This window comes from Theropithecus gelada, chromosome 6 (assembly GCF_003255815.1).
Source record: "Theropithecus gelada isolate Dixy chromosome 6, Tgel_1.0, whole genome shotgun sequence".
Taxonomy (NCBI): Eukaryota; Metazoa; Chordata; class Mammalia; order Primates; family Cercopithecidae; genus Theropithecus; species Theropithecus gelada.
Window position 1 is genome coordinate 172,733,000 of NC_037673.1, and position 19,557 is coordinate 172,752,556.

Sequence of the window (19,557 nt, forward strand, 5' to 3'; positions counted from 1 at the left end):
CAGAGCCAGATATGGGGAACTAAAATGTTCATGGGCATCCAGGCGAGCAGATGGAACTGGGATGTGTAGTCTGGGCCTTGTGTATACGGGGAACCTGTACCTCCCTTCAAATATGGGACAGCCTTTACCCTGCTGTAGGGCACAGAGTCTGAAGGTGTGGGTCCAGCAGCTGCATAAGTACAAGGGTCAGATAGTACCTTTTATATTGGCCCCTTGGTGTTTTATGAGGCTATCGGCTTAATGACTTTCTTGCTTTAGCAACGTTCTTCATGGTCATCAATTAATTGCTTAGTACTCTTTCCATCCCCGTTTTATTTAAGAATGAACAGGTAAAAACCTTTAAAATCATAATGAAAACTAAGTTGACATCTCTGTTTTTCTCTAAAAAATAAAAAAAGCTGATTGTCCTACATTGTGTAGATTGTAGGAATATTGTATAATGAGGAAAAAAAAATAAAGCCTTTAAGAGATAATTCTAAAATGCTTAATTTCAAAGAAAGTAGTTAAAACATCAGTCTACTAAAGAATTTCTAACCATTCCCCCACATATACAGCTTACTACATTTTGTGCTTTTAATTCGCTCTGGAATGTTTGTGTTGATGAATTTGGTTTGATTACTCGGGAGAAATTCCAAGTAGAATTGTATACACGGGGAATTTGTTGGGATAATGAATTCGTTCACTTTTTGTTAAGGAAAGTATTATAGTTTAGTCACCTTGTCTGTGCTGAAAATTTTCCAAGTAAATGAATATTGTTTGCTTTCCCAGGGAAAATATGCATGGCATGTATTACTAATTTTAATGCAGCTGTATCATCCAACCGGCTTGTTTAATGTTAGGTAACACATTAGCCTCTGTCCCATTGCCTTCTCTGGAAACCCAAAGGATAAATAAATGGTACTATGCAAATAGGGTAGGCCCTTTAGAAACAGATGTGTGATACCATTAGGTATGTATTCTTCACTTTACAAGAGCTGCCAGTACTCCACATCTGCCAGGGTACTGTGGAGCAGTTTTATAACTTCCTCCGTGGATACCATCAACAATAAATCATCAAGCAAAATGTACTTGCCCCTTTGAAGAGCAAGTAAATCATAACCGCAACTTTAGATTTGAAGTTCCTATCCATAATTTGAATAGTTTGGGGTTGTGAACTCAATATTCAAAATCCCAGGAAAACAAAGGAGAAGGAGGAGCAAGTAAGACAACCAGAAAGTGACCTCTGTTCTAAAGCACTGTCCAGTAGAACTCTTTGTGATGATAGAAGTGTTCTGTATCTCCGCTGTTCAATATGAAAACCATTAAACATGTGGCTGTTGAGCACTTGAAATGTGGCTAGCATTACTAAGGAACTGAATTTTAATTGTATGTAATAGATTTAAATTCAGAATAGCCACATTCGACTAGTGGCTACAGTATTTAGATGGTGCCATTCTGGAGAGTCTGGATGCATAGCCTGACACGTGATCTTTTTGGATACTGTGTCTTCCCTTCCAAATCCTTCTAGCCCTAAATTGTTCCACAAAAACTACTCAGAATTTATGTAGGCCAGTGTTGGAATTTATAATCCCAGTAGTTTGCATTCTTCCTGAACAAGCAATAGAATAACACTTGCTGCTTTATGGCTTTTGAACCAGACTCTACTCTCGGATTTGATGGTCCACTCACAGACCATTCACCTCCCTTTGTTGCGATGCCTCTGGCTCTGTTACAGGAATCTGTACAAATTGGCCCACTCCATATGCACCATAGTAAGCTGGATTCATGTGATATTTATTCCTTCTTCCCCAGGTTTGCTCTTCGTTTTATACGGCCTGACCCTCGCAGCCGGGTCACTGACCCCGTTGGGGACATTGTTTCATTTATGCACTCTTTTGAAGAGAAATATGGGAGGGCACACCCTGTCTTCTACCAGGGAACGTACAGCCAGGTCAGTGCCGCAAACCATGTAGATGCCAACTTACTGAGATGATTCTACCCTCAAAGGAAAGCATAGCCCAGTACTGATCATGTCCTTCTTTTACTTGAAAACCTTAATTAGCTCTTCAGTGCTTACAGGGGGTAATAAAAAAAGACCAAACCCTGTAGCTGGCCCCTCTTTGATCTAATGCTGCCCTTCTTTTGAGGTCTTTTCTGCATAACTTACTTTACCATACCCTCAGTTCCAGCTGGCTCATTCCCTGAACATAGTCCATACTTGCCTACCTCTGTGCCTTTGCTTTTGCTGGTCCCTCCATATGGAATGCCTTCCTCACATTTTTGCTAATTGGAATCTTACCAGTCCTTCAACTAGCTCATGTCGCTCCCCACTTATAGCTATCCCTGATTGTTGTGCCCTGTCCTCCACTGTCTCACAATCTAGAATACTAATCTTTCCCTTTGTTCTTCCATAGCTTTTAAAACTTGATAGCAATTTTATATTCTTTCCTATATTATTTGTGTTCATGTCTAATCTCTGCTACCAGACTGTAAGCCCCTTGAAGGCAAAGCCTAAATCTTCTTTATCTCTCACAGAATTGAACAAGGACGTAGACCATAGACTCAGGGTAGCACATCTCATTCAACCTCAGCTATGTAGACCTTTGACTCAAGACCTGACCATTCAGGGGAGGAAAAATTAGAGTTCTGTGGGTGTTAGGTATGTCCCTAGTTTGCCAGAGAAATACATAGAATTAACACTATGGGAATAGGAAAAACTATGGGAATGCCGTGGGAATAGGCACAAGGGGGTTCTATTATGCAGCCTCCAGAATTCCTGAATCTATCTGGAGAAAGAGAAAAATGTTCACCCTTGCTTCCTGCTTTGATTTTCCCATATCTGCTTTTTATCATAGTCAGTCTCCTCAGTGGCTGTTCCCACCCCATTCAACAAACACTGAGCACCTACTGTATGCCAGGCAGTGTCCTCAGTGCTAAAGATACAGAGATGAGTGAGATGAGCACCTCCCGTGTACCCTCTCTGCTATGATCCTGAGGGTAGACCACCCTTGGCCATGTCAGCAGTTGTACCGTATAGTGTACTCAGGAGCACGCACACGCAGAAGCACGCACAGGAGTCTTGGATGAAAGTCTTTGAAAGTCTTTTATACCCTGTGCTCTTTAGAATGCCTTTGGATCGTACAGTCCATCATTACTACTCCATATGGCCTAGGATCAGGGTTGTCTTCATGGTTATTTTTTACTTACAAGGATGTTGTAGCTGTGAAGTAGAAAAATTCTCACCTCCCTTTCATATGGTCAGATTCTCCTGTTTTTAATCTTCCTTAGACTGTGGGTGCAGCTGACTTTTCTGTGATTTGTTGGGAACCTGTATTTGTAAGCCTGTCTACTCTCATGTGTCTGTTACAGTTTGAATCCTAACAACACTAAAACCTTTTCATTAAAGCTTGTTAGCATGGAGTTTCTATAGGGAGAGCAATGCCAGGGGTGTGAAGGTAGGAGCTCAGGAATTTTCTGATTTCTCGCTCACTTTTTTCCTTATTTTTTCCTTTTGTTCTTAAATACATAACTGTATCCATTAGGACCCTTAGCCTAAATATAAGCTCAAGGCACAGTCTTCGTAATAATGAGTGATCTTGTTTCTCACAGGCACTTAACGATGCCAAACGGGAGCTTCGCTTTCTTTTGGTTTATCTTCATGGAGATGATCACCAGGACTCTGATGAGTTTTGTCGGTAAGTGGATTGATTATTTTCCTTCTCTTTTCTGACTCTTTCTGGTGACAGTTCGTAGTCAGCAAGTTGTTCTCATGTCCTTTTCGTACCTTTCCACAGCAACACACTCTGTGCACCTGAAGTTATTTCACTAATAAACACAAGGATGCTCTTCTGGGCATGCTCTACAAACAAACCTGAGGGATACAGGGGTAAGTTATGTTTCTTCTGCCTCATTCAGGTTGTTGGAGAATCTTTGGAATAGTCTGGAAAGACATGCCATGCCATTTATTACAAGAGTGTTCGTTCTGTGGTAGGATACGATGCTAGTTGCTGTTTTATATTGTCTCATTTAATCCTCTCAGCAGTCCTGAGAGATAGGGGGTCATATTACCTTCACTTTATGGTTTAGGAAACAGGCTCAGAGAGTTTAAGCCACTGGCTGAAGATCACACAATTAGCAAGTTTTATTTTTTTGTTTTTTATTTAATTAAAATTTTTTTTTTTGAGATGGAGTCTTGCTCTGTCACCCAGGCTGGAGTGCAGTGGCGCAGTCTTGGCTCACTGCAGCCTCCACCTCCTGGGTTCAAGCGATGGTCCTGCCTCAGCCTCCTGAGTAGCTGGAACTACTGGTGTGTGCCACCACACCTAGTTAATTTTTTTGTATTTTTAGTAGAGACAGGGTTTCACCATGTGGCTTCAGACTCCTGGACTCAAGTGATCAGCCCACCTCAGCCTCCCAAAGTGCTGGGTTTACAGGTGTGAGCCACTGCGCCCCGCCATAATTAGCAAGTTGTAGCCTATGATTGGGTCTGCCAGATTCTAAAGCCCATTCTTCACATTCAGCATTGCCAAAGCCTGCCACATTCATAGAAATATCCAGTCTTGGCTAGCAGCTTGCCTTTAATCTTAATGGGCTTTTTACTGAAGAGTTTATTCTTTTCATCAACAATTTTAACAGAGCCCTTGCATAGTGAGTCAGTTGTTTGAGTACCTTGAGTACTAACATGGATTTGGAAAGTTCAGATCTTTAGAGATAAGTATTTTTAGGCGTTTAGTAAAAGATATGAAGGCATCCAGTAAGGAAGAATGTAGTCATTTTTGCGGCTACTTGTATCCAGCAACCTTTGAGTTTATATTAGCATGCCACATACTGTGCCATGACTTTAGAACCAAAGATGCGGCTGATGTTGTCCCTGCATCCCGGAATCTGAATCTTCAGCCTATTTGTTTTTAAACATCCAAATTCCTGCATGCATTTTGCCATTCTAATACAGCTTTGACGGGGGCGGAAGGGAGGTTGTGAGTAGAAGGAAGGTAAGGACTTTTTTTAATAGAAGTTTATAAAATCTCTTATTTCACACCATAAGGAAAACATAGATAAAACTCTGTTATGGTAAAAAGTTTGGTCATTTGGAAACCAATTTTCTTTTTGTTTTTTTTTTTGGTTTTTTTTGAGACCAAGTCTTACTCTGTTACCCAGGTTGGAGTGCAGTGGTGCAATCTTGGTTCACTGCAGCCTCCACCTCCCGGGTTCAAGTGATTCTCCTGCCTCAGCCTCCCAAGTAGCTGGAATTACAGGGACGTACCACCATGCCCTACTAATTTTTGTATTTTTTGTAGAGATGGGGTTTCATCATGTTGGCCAGGCTGGTCTCGAATCCCTGACCTCAAATGACCCAACCACCTCGGCCTCCCAAAACTGCTGGGATTAAAGGTGTGAGCTACCAGCCCAGCCTCAACTTTCTATTAATAAACTTCTTTGGAACAGAAAAACTAACCTTTTTACGGGTAGAGAAAAGATACATGGGGAGAAAGGGTAAGGAAAGGATTAGGCAAGAGAAAAAAGACGATGGTGGAGATTATCATCAGTATCATCAAGCTGAGACTTGCAGCCTTGTGCCCTTTTAGGTTTGAGCCCTTGTACAGGGAAAAACTGCCAGATTCTTCATAGATCCTTTTCCTACCATCAAGTAGACATTATCCTTGAACTCTGCAGCCTTCCCTGGCATCATCACAACAACCACACCGCCACCAGGAAAGCCTGTCTTATTCTAGTCAAGCACCTAGGGATAGGCATGCAAATTGATAAAAAAAACAAAAGATTACAAAACTGGGAGGAACTAGGCATGGTGGCACATGCCTGTACTCCCAGCTACTCAGGAGGCTGAGGTGGTCAGGTCACTTGAGCCCAGGAGTTGGAGACCAGCCTGAACAACATAGTGAGACCCTGGCTCAAAAAAAGAAAGAAAGAAACTAGGAAGTGGGGAAAGGCAGAGACCAAATGATACCTCCCGTCTTCCTCAGCCAGGATTAAAATAGTTCTCTCTCACTCATTGTGAAAAGTCTAAGGGTTGATCTTTTTCACCGTCAAGTCCTGCCCTTGATCTGTTGGGTCTTTTTGTCAGTCTCACAGGCTTTACGAGAGAACACCTATCCATTCCTGGCCATGATTATGCTGAAGGATCGAAGGATGACTGTGGTGGGACGGCTAGAAGGCCTCATTCAACCTGATGACCTCATTAACCAACTGACATTTATCATGGATGCTAACCAGACTTACCTGGTGTCAGAACGCCTAGAAAGGTACAAGGGAGTTCCCTTCTGGAACAGAGAGAGACCAGTTGTAAATTTGGAGGGCTGACCTGGGGCTCTACCAATACTGACTTCTTCTGTGTATCAGGCCACTGTTAGCTTTTAGCTTTGCCCATTTATCGTCAAAATATTTACATAGTTTGACCTAAATTACTCTATATCAGGTAATCTGTTCTTAGAGATGTTCAAAATAAAAACAAGGGCTGGGTGCAGTGGCTAACACCTGAAATCCTACCACATTAGGAGGCTGAGGCAGGAGGATTACTTGAACCCAGACTGGGCAGCAAAGTAAGACCCCATCTCTACAAAAAATAAGAAAAAATTAGCCAGGCATGGTGGTACATGCCTGTAGTCCCAGCTACTTGGGAGCCTGAGGTGGGAGGATTGCTTGAGGCCAGGAGTTGGAGGCGGCAGTGAGCTCTGATTGTGCCTCTGCACTCCAGCCTGGATGACAGAGCAGGACGCTGTCTTTAAAAAATAAATGAATGAATAAACAAAATAAAGACAGGCCTCTATGCTCAAGAATGTACATTGTGGTATTTAGAATAGCCGAATACAATATAAAGAACTTTGATGTAAAAAAAAAAAGTGGAATGGCTATAATTCCTCTCCATTACATAAGTTATGTACATTAATTATAGGAAATCCTAAAACCACAAAAAAGCACAAGGAAGAAATTTAAAATCACTGATAATCCTACCACCACTTGAACATTGTTATATTTTTTTTTAATTTTACACACAACACACACCCCTCTATATGTACACATTTATTTGTAAAATTGGGACAATACTTTTTTACAACCTTTCTTCATGTAAGAATGTATCACAGCCTTTTCCCTCATCATTAAATATTCTGCCACATTTTAAAAATTACTGCATAACATTCTATTATCTAAATACATCATAATTTAACCAGGCCACTCTTTTTGGATTTTTGGATTACTTTCTGTTTGTTACTATTATAAATAGCATACATGGAGATAATTTTTTGCAATTTGTGATGGTTTCCTTAGATTAAAATTTAAATTCCTGAAAGTACAGTTTCTGGGTGAGACAATATAAGTATATGTTTACGACTTTTGATTTGTAATGCCAACTTGCCCTCAAGAAAGTTAAACAAACTTAAATTTATGGAAAGCTTTTAATAACATGGGGACATGCTTGTTACATATTAGAAAAATGCAGAATCAGGCCGGGCATGTTGGCTCATACCTGTAATCCCAGCACTTCGGGAGGCTGAGGTAAGAAGATCGCTTGAACTCAGGAGTTTGAGGTCAGCCTGGGCAACATGGTGAAACCCCATCTCTACAAAAAATACAAAAATTAGCTAGGCGTGGCGGCACACGTCTGTAAGCTGAGGTGGCAGGATTGCTTTAGCCTAGGAGGTTGAGGCTGCAGTGAGTCATGATCGCACCACTGCACTCTAGCCTGGGTGACAGAGCAACACCCTGTCTCCAAAAAAAAGAAAAATGCAAGATCAAAACCCTATAAATATAGTGTTATTTTAACTGTGTAAAAAAATGTATAGAAGAGGAAACTTTCTGAGGTAACTGAAATGTTCTTTCTTGATTGAAGTGGTGATTATGTGGTTACATTTATCAAAATTCATTGAATTGTACATTAAGATCTGTGCATTTCATTGCATGTAAATTTTGTCTTAATTTTTAAAGAACGTATAAAGCAAGAATGTTTTATCTGTTCAACTATTTTGATTGGCTAAATATTTTGGGTAAGACAAAACAGAAATTTGTTGGAGAGAAAATAGGAGCTATGCCAAATGTTATATAGTGTTTTATCTTTGATTAGGGAATCTCTGAATCACTCTGAAAACTCTACATTTTCAGATCTGCTACAATGTGTATATGGATGTATATGTGTGTGTTTTGGTTTTATGAGATCAGTACAAAAATGCAGTAACCCAAAATGGTATTTACTTGTAAAATATGATGTTGATGATCCCTTCATAATAACAGTACTGTGTTACATTTGTTAGAATTAGGGGGAAAATTTTATTGTAAAAGAGGAGAGGACAACTTGCTGTTTTCTTTTCTGCCAAATTAAACTGAGATAAAAGGTGGCTTATTCAGATTCTGCCATGCTTTGCTTTTGGAATCCCTTATGGCAGTGTGAAATAGTCATCTGCTAAGAATATCACCGTTTTTACACACACACAGGCACGCACGCGCGCACACACAGAAAATTTCAGTATAAGAAAACAGAACTTGTGAGAGTGCTGTTTTTCTTCTCTTGCTTTTGATCTGTTCACAGGGAAGAAAGAAACCAGACCCAAGTGCTGAGACAACAGCAGGATGAGGCCTACCTGGCCTCTCTTAGGGCTGACCAGGAGAAAGAAAGAAAGAAACGGGAGGAGCGGGAGCGTAAGCGGCGGAAGGAGGAGGAGGTGCAACAACAAAAATTGGCAGAGGAGAGACGGCGGCGGGTAATGGACCTGTGGCTTTACTCCCTGTGGTTCCCAAACTGCCGAGACTTTGCCATCTTGGTCTTAAGTGTAAAAGGAATAAATGGTAGCCACTTTAAACAGACTAAGAGAAAAACAAAAGGAAAAAGGAAAGAAAAAAATAGAACATGTTGTGATTATGGGTGATTTAAATTTTTCATACCATTTAAATACTCATTCTTTTTTAAATAAAAATTTTTAAAAAGAGACAGGCTTTGCCATGTTGGCCAGCCTGCTCTCGAACTCCTGACCTCACGTGATCTGCCTGTCTTGGCTTTCCAAAGTGCTGGGATTACGGGCGTGAGCCACCATGCCTGGCCCTAAATATTCATTATTGATACCAGTATTAGCTGATTTGGCATTTTACTCATTATCTTTTTGTTTTTGTTTTGTTTTGTTGTTGTTTTTGTTCCCTAGCAATGTATTTCTTTTTTTTTTTTTTTTTAAGAGATGGGGTCTCACTGTGTTGCCCAGGTTGGAGTGCAGTGGCTATTCACTAGTGCAGTCATGGCACACTACACCCCGAAACTCCTGGGCTCAAGCAGTCCTGCTGTGGCCTCTCAAGTAGCTGGAACTACAAGCACATACCATGGCACCCTGCTCCCTTTCCCCTTTTTCTCAGATAAATACCTAGACATAATAAATAATACATGAGATACAATTGTACTTTAAATTTAGGTTGTTTTTGACTATTCCCAAGAGGTTTTTCTTAGAATACTTAAACATTAATTTTTCTTCTGACGACTGTATAATAAAGCTACATGGTCATTGTATTTATTTCTTGAGCCATAGCCTCACCTTTGCTTTGTGTCTCTGCAGAATTTACAGGAGGAAAAGGAAAGGAAGTTGGAATGCCTGCCCCCTGAACCTTCCCCTGATGACCCTGAAAGTGTCAAGATCATCTTCAAATTGCCCAATGATTCTCGAGTAGAGAGACGATTCCACTTTTCACAGTCTCTAACAGTAAGGACCACCTAAGTTCTGTGAAGTGTATGTAGCATCTGGGCTATAGATTTGGAGCTTTTACTGACTCTTGAGAGTGTCTGTCTGCTGCTCTGATGAACAGGGAACAGAGAGAGAGATGGGTATGCCATCAGTGGACACCAGGAACAGTACTGCAGAGTAGACTGCTGTAGGCTCCTTCAGTTCTAGCTTCCAACTCAAAGCAATGTTTAAGTTTTTGTTTAATTATGTTTGGGCTCTGCTAAGAAAAACAGGTACCTTACGTAAGTCCCTCAAAAGACTTGTGTGTTTGAAGATGGGAGACTGTTCTGTGCTGTCTTCCTGCCTTGGCTTCAGAATCCTACCAGACGCCTGCTCTGTAGAAAAAGCACTGGAATGACATACCTGAATATAAGTGCACTTGCAGTTTGGATGCAGTTGTCTTTCTCTTTCTACTCATTTTCTGAGGCCCCATTTTCTGAGGCTACTTTGTATATATGATAGCCGTGTAATAGTGTTTGTCATTTCCACATGAAAGTCATTAAAAACAGAAACTCAGTCTCACAGCATGAGGATCAAATTTTCATTCTTCCAGGGTTACTAAATGTGTTTCCTTGGTCAGTTTACTTAATTTCTAAGCCTCAATTTCTTCATCTGTAAAATGGGTTTAATAATAGGCATGGCATGGCACAGTGCTCATGCCTGTAATCCCAGCACTTTGGGAGGCCAAGGTGAGTGGATCATTTGAGGTCAAGAGTTTGAGACCAGCCTGGCCAACATGGTGAAACCTCGCCTCTACTAAAATTACAAAAATTAGCTGGGCGTGGTGGCACACGCCTGTAGTCCCAGCTACTCAAGAGACTGAGACAGGAGAATCACTTGAACCCGGGAGGTGGAGGTTGCAGTGAGCCAAGATCGCGCCACTGCACTCCAGCTCGGGCGATAGAGAGAGACCCTGTCAATAATAATAATAATAATAATAATAGGCACTCCCTAGTAGGATTGTTGTTAGAATTAAATTCTCAACATTGTGCCTGGCTCCTAGTAAGCACTTAAATACTCACTACTATTTTTGGTATTTGTAACCAGAAGAAAATTTGTTTATATTGAGAGTCAGTATGTCACCTTTCCAAATTTATAGCTGTAGTGGATTCTGCAGTTTTCCTGATCACTCAGAATAATCAAGGGTAAACCTCGTAATTAAAAGATGATGCACTGTAGTCAGGTGAGGCTGGGTAGTACATTCATGGCTTCTGTTTGTTTAACTGGACAACATTGGGCAAGTTGCAAAACTTTTACAGGGCCTCAGATATCCCATTAGTGAACTGGAACTATAATCTGCCCTCTGATAAGTTTAAACTGCAGATAGGTGTGTCATACACTGAGCTAGATACTCTAGGAATCGTTTAGATGAGTGAGACATGGTTTTGGAATTCATGGAGCTTACTGGCCAGTACAGAATGTAAGTAAGACTCAGAGAACTAATACAGAATTAAAGTTATGAAACATTCTGGTAAGAGAGAAGCAAATGGCTTCCTTGTTTTATTTCTCTCTCATTTATGCATTTATTTATATTAGGGGAAGTGCTCATGTCTCTAACTTTGTTTGTTTTGAGACACAGTTTCGCCTTGTCACCCTAGCTGGAGCGCAATGGCACTATCCCAGCTCACTGCAACCTCCGCCTCCTGGGCTCAAGCAATTCTCCTGCCTTAGCCTCCCAAGTAGGCACCCGCCACCATGCCTGGCTAATTTTTGTTTTTTTTTTTTTTTTTTTTTTTTTTAGTAGAGATGGGTTTTCACCATGTTGGTCAGGCTGGTCTCGAACTCCTGACCTCAAGTGATCCACCCACCTCGGCCTCCCAAAGTGCTGGGATTACAGGTGTGAGCCACTGCACTCAGCCCCATGTCTCTAACTTTGGATTTTTAAATTGAGATAACATGGATGTGCCTCACACAGTATCCACCATGTAGTAGGTGGTTAATTAGTGTTAATTTTCTTCCCCTGGTGTCCCGTTTCTTAACTATGGGTTTGTATATGTAGTTTAGCTTTCATGTTCACTAGCAATTTTGCTATTGTACACACAAACTACATGGAATTTCTACCCCAAAAATTCTGATAAAACTATATATGAAAAACCTAGGCCAGGTGCCGTAGCTCACGCCTATAATTGCACTCCAGCCTGGGCAACAAGTGTGAAACTCTGGCTCAAAAAAAAAAAAAAAGAATGAAAAACTTAACAAAAATTTACTCTCCTGAGAGTTTTGGAGGAAAAATTTGTTAGAACTGTGGAACAGAATAGGCTTACAGCCAGAAGGGAACCAGCCATTCATTCATTTAAAAGTCTTCATTGATCCTTGAAGACTTTTAAATGAGTTCCTCACTAAAAGCTGTTTTTTAAAAAAGAGTATCATGGCCACCTGAGATGAGTCTAAGAGAAATGTTTGCTCATAAATGGGGCTTAGAGATGGAAAAAGGTGTAAAGTAGCAGTGCCCTGATAGTGCTGGCCTGGAATTTAACATTCACAGAGATAATTACATAAAACCTAATAATGCTATAGTGTTTTTTAGTACCCTTAAAGACTTTGTGTCGGCCAGGCGCGGTGGCTCATGCCTGTGATCCCAGCACTTTGGGAGGCCGAGGTGGGTGGATCACCTGGGTTCAGGAGTTTGAGACCAGCCTGGCCAACATGGTGAAACCCCATCTCTACTAAAAATACAAATATTAGCCAGGCGTGGCGGCGCAGGCCTGTAAATCCCAGCTATTCAGGAGGCTGACGCTGTAGAATCGCTTGAACCCAGGAGGCGGAGGTTGCAATGAACAGAGATAGTGCCATTGCACTCCAGCCTGAGTGAAGAGAGCAAAATTCTGTCTCAAAAAAAAAAGGCCTTGTATCATCTTCCTGTGAACTTGGTCCTTTGTAAATAATCTCGAGGAGTGACAGATTTGTGGGTAATGCTCAGCTCTGGAAAGTAGTGAAATGCTAAGATAAGAGGGATACGCTGCAGAACAATCGCCAGGTCCCATGAGTGGTCATAAAAGAGGCAACTGACTTCGTTTTAAACAAATGTATAAGAGATCCAAAGCCCAGAACTAATTTTTCTGTCCATTGCAAACTGAAAGGGACCTCTGGTAGTAATATAATCTGTTTCCTGATGGTTATCAACCCTTTGCCATTAGTAAATAAAAAATGCCAGCCGGGTGCGGTGACTCATGCCTGTAATACTAGCACTTTGGGATGCCAAGGCGGTGGATCACTTAAGGCCAGGAGTTCAAGACCAGCCTAGCCAACATGGTGAAACCCCATCTCTACTGAAAATACAAAAATTAGCCGGGCGTGGTGACATGCACCTGTAATCCCAGCTACTCCGGAGGCTGAGACAGGAGAATGGCTTGAACCTGGGAAGCGGAGGTTGCAGTGAGCCGAGATCCTCCCACTGCACTCCAGCCTGGGCAACAGAGCAAGACTCCATCTCAAAAAAAAAAGAAAAACAAAAGCCAAGTTTGTACCAGGTATTCTCAAGCAGTGATTAAAAAGGAATCAGAAAGTATTTTTTTGGCCAGGCATGGTTGTTCACACCTGTAATCTCAGCACTTTGGGAGGCCGAGGTTGGTGGGTCACCTGAGGTCAGGAGTTCGAGACAAGCCTCATGAAACCCTGTCTCTGGCCAGGCTAGGTGGCCCATGCCAGTAGTCCCAGCACTTTGGGAGGCCAAGGTGGGTGGATCACGAGGTCAGGAGTTCAAGACCAGCCTGGCCAACATGGTGAAACCCCATCTCTACGAAAAATACAAAAAAATTAGCCAGGCATGGTGACACGTGCCTGTTCCCAGCTGCTCAGGAGGCTGAGGCAGGAAAATCGCTAGAGCCCGGGAGGCAGAAGTTGCAGTGAGCCGAGATCCTCCCACTGCACTCCAGTCTGGGCAACAGAGCAAGACTCCATCTCAAAAAAAAAAAAAAAAAGTTTTTTTTTTTTCACTCTTGTATCAAACCCATATTGGTTTCATATTAAGAATACTTGGTGTAAGTCTAATTGATGCATCTTAAGAAAGAGTGAACGTTAGTGGGAATTGCAAAGAGAGAAGGAAACTGAAAATGAGTGGGGCTGATAGACTAAAATATGAGAAGTTTATAAAATCAGGAATGGATTAGATAAGAGGAACATGGATTTACTGCTTAAATTCTGGATTATAGCCCTTTAAAAATCCCTCAGGAGGGCAACATGACAAGACTCTGTCTCTACAAAAATTTTTAAAAACTAACCAGGCATGGTGTTGCACATGTGTGATCCCACTTACTTGGGAGGCTGAGACAGGGGGATTGCTTGAACCTGAGAGGTCGAGGCTGCAGTGAGTTGTGTTTGTGCCACTGCACTCCAGCCTGGGTGACAGAGCGAGACCTGTCGGGGGCGGGGGGGAAGTCCCTAAAGAGCTAAGTTTAAGAAATAAAGGGCTGCTTTACACAGAGGGAAATAAAACCCAGAGAATTCATCATTGTGAGAGGTGTATCAAAAAGAAAATAAGAATAGATTCCTCCCAAAAAGGAAAAATAACTTGAATGACACGTTCGTCATCTTTGGGGTTGATCTGAAAGAGGCTGGCAGAATTGTTGTTAGAAGTAGAATGCTAGATGGAGGGGCCACAGAGCAGAGAGAGGGAAAGATGGCAGTGGCCTGTTCCACAGGCATCTCACACACAGTTTAAATTTTAGCATCATGGACTCTCCTGATACTGCCTCCCTTCTCACTAAGGATTTTACCTGTACCTTGTCAGAGCCAGAGCAGGGTAAGGAGGGCATTCCCACAGAGAGGAGATTCATATGAGGTGCAACATGTTTATTTTATTGTATTTTTTTGTCCATAGGTTATTGGGGAACAGGTGGTGTTTTGTTACATGAGGAAGTTATTTAGTGGGATTTGTGAGATTTTGGTGCACCCATCACCCAAGCAGTATACACTATACCCTATTTGTAGTCTTTTATCCCTCGCCCCTTCCCACTCTTCCCCCCAAGTCCCCAAAGTCCCTTGTATCATTCTTTTGCCTTTGCATCCTCATAGCTTAGCTCCCACATATCAGTGAGGACATACAATGTTTGGTTTTCCATTTCTAGTTACTTCACTTAGAATAATAATGTCTACTTTCATCAAGGTCGCTGTGAATGCCGTTAATTCATTCCTTTTTATGACTGAGAAGTATTCCATCGTGTATATATATATACTACAGTTTCTTTATCCACACGTTGATTGATGGGCTTAAAACTGGATCCTTGGCTGGGTGCAGTGGCTCATGCCTGTAATCCCTGCACTTTGGGAGGCCAAGACAGGCAGATCACGAGGTCAGAAGATCGAGACCATCCTGACTAACACGGTGAAACCCCGTCGTTACTAAAAATACAAAAAAATTAGCCGGGCATAGTGGCAGGTGCCTGTAGTCCCAGCTACTCAGGAGGCTGAGGCAGGAGAATGGCGTGAACCTGGGAGGCGGAGCTTGCAGTGGGCTGAGATCGTGCCACTGCACTCCAGCCTGGACAACAGAAGTGAGACTCCGTCTCAAAAAAAAAAAAAAAAAAAAACTGGATCCTTTTGCTATTATGTAAAAGATAATTGGCAAAACTTGAATAGGGTCTGAATGATAATATATCCTATTATAGAAATAATGTGTCAGTTACATTTCCTGATTTTGAGAGCCAAGTTGTGGTTATATAGAAGATTGTCCTGTGAGTCTGTGATCCCCTCAGAATACTTGAGGCCGTGTGTCTTACAGTTGGCACTTCACTCTCAACTGATTTAAAGAAAAAAATTCTGTGTCCTATACTTCCAACTTTTCTGTAACTTTGTGATGATTTCTAAGTTAGCATTTTATCAGACACGTCACAGAAGAGACAGATGAATTCAGAGTAGGACTAGTGTTGGGTTTGTGTGATTTCTTTTAAAAGGGCTGCCCCATGCATATGCTGTGGGGAATGAAAAGATCTAGAATTCCAGTGTCATGTGATTCTTTCATATAGAGTCATCCTGGGGAGAGTTGGGGGATATTTGACTTCAGAGTTGTGTGTGTGTGTGTGTGTGTGTGTGTGTGTGTGTGTGTGTTTCTCTTTTTCTCACTGCCCTTCTTCTATATGACCTCTGCAGGTAATCCACGACTTCTTATTCTCCTTGAAGGAAAGCCCTGAAAAGTTTCAGATTGAAGCCAATTTTCCCAGGCGAGTGCTGCCCTGCATCCCTTCAGAGGAGTGGCCCAATCCCCCTACGCTACAGGAAGCCGGACTCAGCCACACAGAAGTTCTTTTTGTTCAGGACCTAACTGACGAATGACATTTTTTTCTTCCTCTCCCCTCCTACCCCAGTCCCTAAATGAAATAGGGAAAAAAGAAAACAACGACAACAAAGCAGAAAAAAAAAAGAGAGAGAGAGAGAAATTCATATTATTATTATTATTATAATACAATATTTTTTTTAAAAGACTGCTGCATCCTTAGGAAGGATCAGAAACCATGCTGCCCGCAAGAGTCACAACCTGTGTGTGTGCGCGCAAGGTTAGCAACAAACGTACCCACTCGGCAAGCCCACCCTTCCTATGGCCTCTGTGCACGCACCTTCCAGTGAACAGAGACTCTTCACCTTCAACCCATCCATCGTCCCAGCTGGGAAGGGGACATTCCCACTAGTTCTCATTCATTCTTGCTTTTATGGAAAATAAAAGTGAAAAACCTCCATCAACCAGCTACTTGCAGCATCTCCTGAGGACTTGCTTCTCCTGCCTCTGGGGAAGAGAGGGAAGAGAAAGCAGAGAAGCAGAGATGTTCCTTGAACTGCCCACAATTTTTCAATAACTTTTGTTTCTGTTTTGTAATGACCAAAGGAATGAGGCTGACATAGGTGTATTTTTTTTTCCTTTATTTGATAAAGAGCCAATTCTTTAAACCCATGAGTTTATGCCCTGGGCTCCTTAGCCCACAATAGTGTAATAAAAGTGCCCTGGGCTGGTTTGTGCTTATTTCTGCCATTGTCCCTCTCATGTTCCCAGAGAGGTCATTCTTTTTGGTCCAGCTCTTGCTGTCCTTTCTTACCACCTGTGCACCCCACTTGGAGCAGTAGGAGGAAATCTGGGTCTGTGGCCCTGCAAAGGCTGTATATGTAGATACACCTATGTATGTGGTGGAACTCATCTTTACACACAACTGCAGCTTTTCCTTGGAGTCTGTACCAGGTGGTGGTTATGGGGTCCGAACCAAAGGATAGCAGCTCTTCATTCCTCTTCTGACATGTGCATGCTGCTCCTCCCAGCCCTGGGCTTTCCTGAATTGCCAAGCCTGGTGCCTTTCCAAAGGACTAGCAGGGCCTGTGGTGGAGCCAGCAGAACCACAGGAGAGTGCCCTGCCTGTCTCAGTGGAAGTGTATTATTGTTTTAAGGATAGAAAGCACCAGAGGCCTTGAAGGGAGCCAAGACAGAACTCCCAGCCTGTGTAATCTATTGGAAGGCACATTTTCGTTTCTGATGCAGCCACCTTCTGGAGGCAGCTTTTATCCTTTCTCTCTATTGCTCTGTTGAAGTAATAGGGTTTTTTTTAACCTCTGGATATCTCGTCTGTGGTTCAGTTTATGGTAATGGGTACATGGGTCAGGCCATGTATTAACAGATGCCAGTGCGCTCTGACAAGTATTCCAAAGTGTTCTGTAGCTAGACTGGTGCAGGCTCGTACCACTGCAACCAACTGACGTTACTGCAGTTCCTAATATGCTGTGAGGACGGGGGTTCAGATCAACATAAAGCATAACTTGCTAGAGTTGTAGTCTCAAGGCTTTCTCTCTTGCTTAACTAAAACCTAAGGACCACTGTTTTTGGTAGCAATTATATAGTTACTATCCACTGCAGTCCTGAGTTGTTGGGGGTAAATCCCACATGACAGAGTCAGGCACCCCACAGAAATTAACCTGGAGAGCCTGAGAAATTGCCAGTGGCCTTGGCGTAGCTGTCTATAACACCATCTCTCGGAAAATTTAACTCTGTCCCTGGCTACCTGTTGTTCTTCCACTTGGTTTTCTGCTCTCCCAAGGCCAGACGAGTGGGACTCACCATCTGACTATTGTCAATGAAGTGTATCTGGACTGAACAGCAGGATAACCCATGTTCTCCACTTGAGGATAACCTTACGTGCAACTTTCCTGCGAACAACCATGCCGAGGAATTTTCCCACTGAAGTCAGAGCCTTCCTCCCCGTCTGGAATTCACAGGTTTTCCCTGGCAGCACGCAGGAGGGTATTAAGAACCTTTGTGAGGCTAGGTACACTGTATAGGTATCTTGTCCACACCTCTTCGGGGAAGTTATGATTTTTTTTCCGTCATAATTCAGTCTCATCTTACTCTACAATGTGCACTTTATGCCTCTTGCCTTGTGGTAACAGTGAAGGAAGTCAGCTGCCAGAATATTAAGAAGGGTCTCCTTCATGTCAGTACAACTGTCGGGGTGGCCTACCCATTTACTTCAGGTTTCAAGAGGCTTCACCAGAAGCACATGCCCCTGTCTAGTCCCATTTGAAACAGTTCTGCTTTACTGAGACCCTAGACCGGTCTTCTTGCTGACCCTAGTGCTGCTGCCTACATGCCATTTCCTTTCCTCCTAAATCAAACACAGGCTGAACATTCTGTCACTTAATGCCAGTACAATCTGTGTCACTCCTAAGGACTTTTGGGATTTTGACGGGACCTGCAAGGGAGAAGACACTGAGAAGCCGATGATCTGCAAGCATTTGCTCTTGTTTCCACATCACCTCTGGGATATTTCAGCTGTTGTTTCCAAATGGCAAGCGATCAACTAAAAGCACTTGTTTCAAGTTTTGTTCTGCACTCCGAAGACTGAAGTTGTAGATTCAGCTGAATAGCCATGGGAAGTGACCAAGCAGACACCCGATAGGAGTCAGTTGAATATTTATACCCTCAGTGGAGCCCTTCTGATCTTTTCTTCCACTTCTGCAGAATATCCTCTAGCAAATACTTCTTTCTCCTTGCTTGCCTCCGCCATGATATTTGAATAAGAGATGGCCAGAGGATAACACTTACCTTTTAAAAACTAAGCTAAAAAGAACCTAGAACCTTCAACTGAGCAGTTGTGAAAATTGCTAATGGTGCCAAGGTCAAGCAAAGAGTTTCAGAAAATGACTGAGAAGGAGCGATAACCCCCAGAATGCAAAATCAGGGGCATCATCATCTGGTGCTTGAACAAGGAGCTCCACTCTACAACTGGTTTTTTAGGACTTGCGAGGAACGCAGCAACGGAAATCCATCCACAAAGGATGCAGTGCCCCAACTTGTACTGCGCCTGAATAGTCATGTGATAATTTACTGAAGAAATCTAGTGTACTTTAAATTTTTTTCATAAAAGTTTACATTGTATTGTAGGTTAACATTAAATGTTTTATAACAAAAATTTCATAACACGCTGTGGGTCTTTCTGTGTAGGACAGATGTGGTAGATAATTTTCTATGTCTGAAGGAGAGGTTGAAAAACACCGGAAAGGAACAGCATGGTGTGGCATTGCCAAGGAACGGAGAGTCAAAGAGAAGGATGGAGTTAGGTCTTTTCTGTTGTATCCCTGTGGAAAAATAGCAACTTAGTATGATGGAGAGAGAGCAGACAGGCCTGGGTTCAGATTTGGGCTCTGGTTTCTCAGGTTTGCAACCTCGGGCAATTTCTGTAGCTTCCCTGAACTTGAATTTCCCCAACTATAAATGAAGATAATGCCATTCACCTCAGAATAGGTTTATAGATTCAATCAAGTAAATGTATATGTGGCTCTTGATACAAAGATGTCATTAAGTGTTTCTTCCCCTTCTATGGGAGTGTATTTTGTGAGTATTTTCTTGCAGTAACTTATTTTCTTAAGGAATTTGTCACTTCTGTTGGAACCA

At 42.2% G+C, this 19,557-nt stretch overlaps 1 protein-coding gene across 1 annotated transcript in view; it reads left to right on the forward strand.

Annotated features, from left to right (window-relative positions):
* FAF2 (Fas associated factor family member 2) overlaps positions 1 to 19,080 on the forward strand; it is a 61,999-nt gene extending 42,919 nt beyond the window's left edge. Inside the window, exons 5-11 of the mRNA XM_025387146.1 lie at positions 1,792 to 1,930; positions 3,589 to 3,674; positions 3,774 to 3,865; positions 6,062 to 6,239; positions 8,519 to 8,690; positions 9,528 to 9,671; positions 15,780 to 19,080. Of these exons, the coding sequence (XP_025242931.1) occupies positions 1,792 to 1,930; positions 3,589 to 3,674; positions 3,774 to 3,865; positions 6,062 to 6,239; positions 8,519 to 8,690; positions 9,528 to 9,671; positions 15,780 to 15,962 (994 nt within the window). The 3' untranslated portion in view covers positions 15,963 to 19,080. The remainder of the gene's footprint in view (positions 1 to 1,791; positions 1,931 to 3,588; positions 3,675 to 3,773; positions 3,866 to 6,061; positions 6,240 to 8,518; positions 8,691 to 9,527; positions 9,672 to 15,779) is intronic.
* Positions 19,081 to 19,557: the final 477 nt, after the last annotated feature.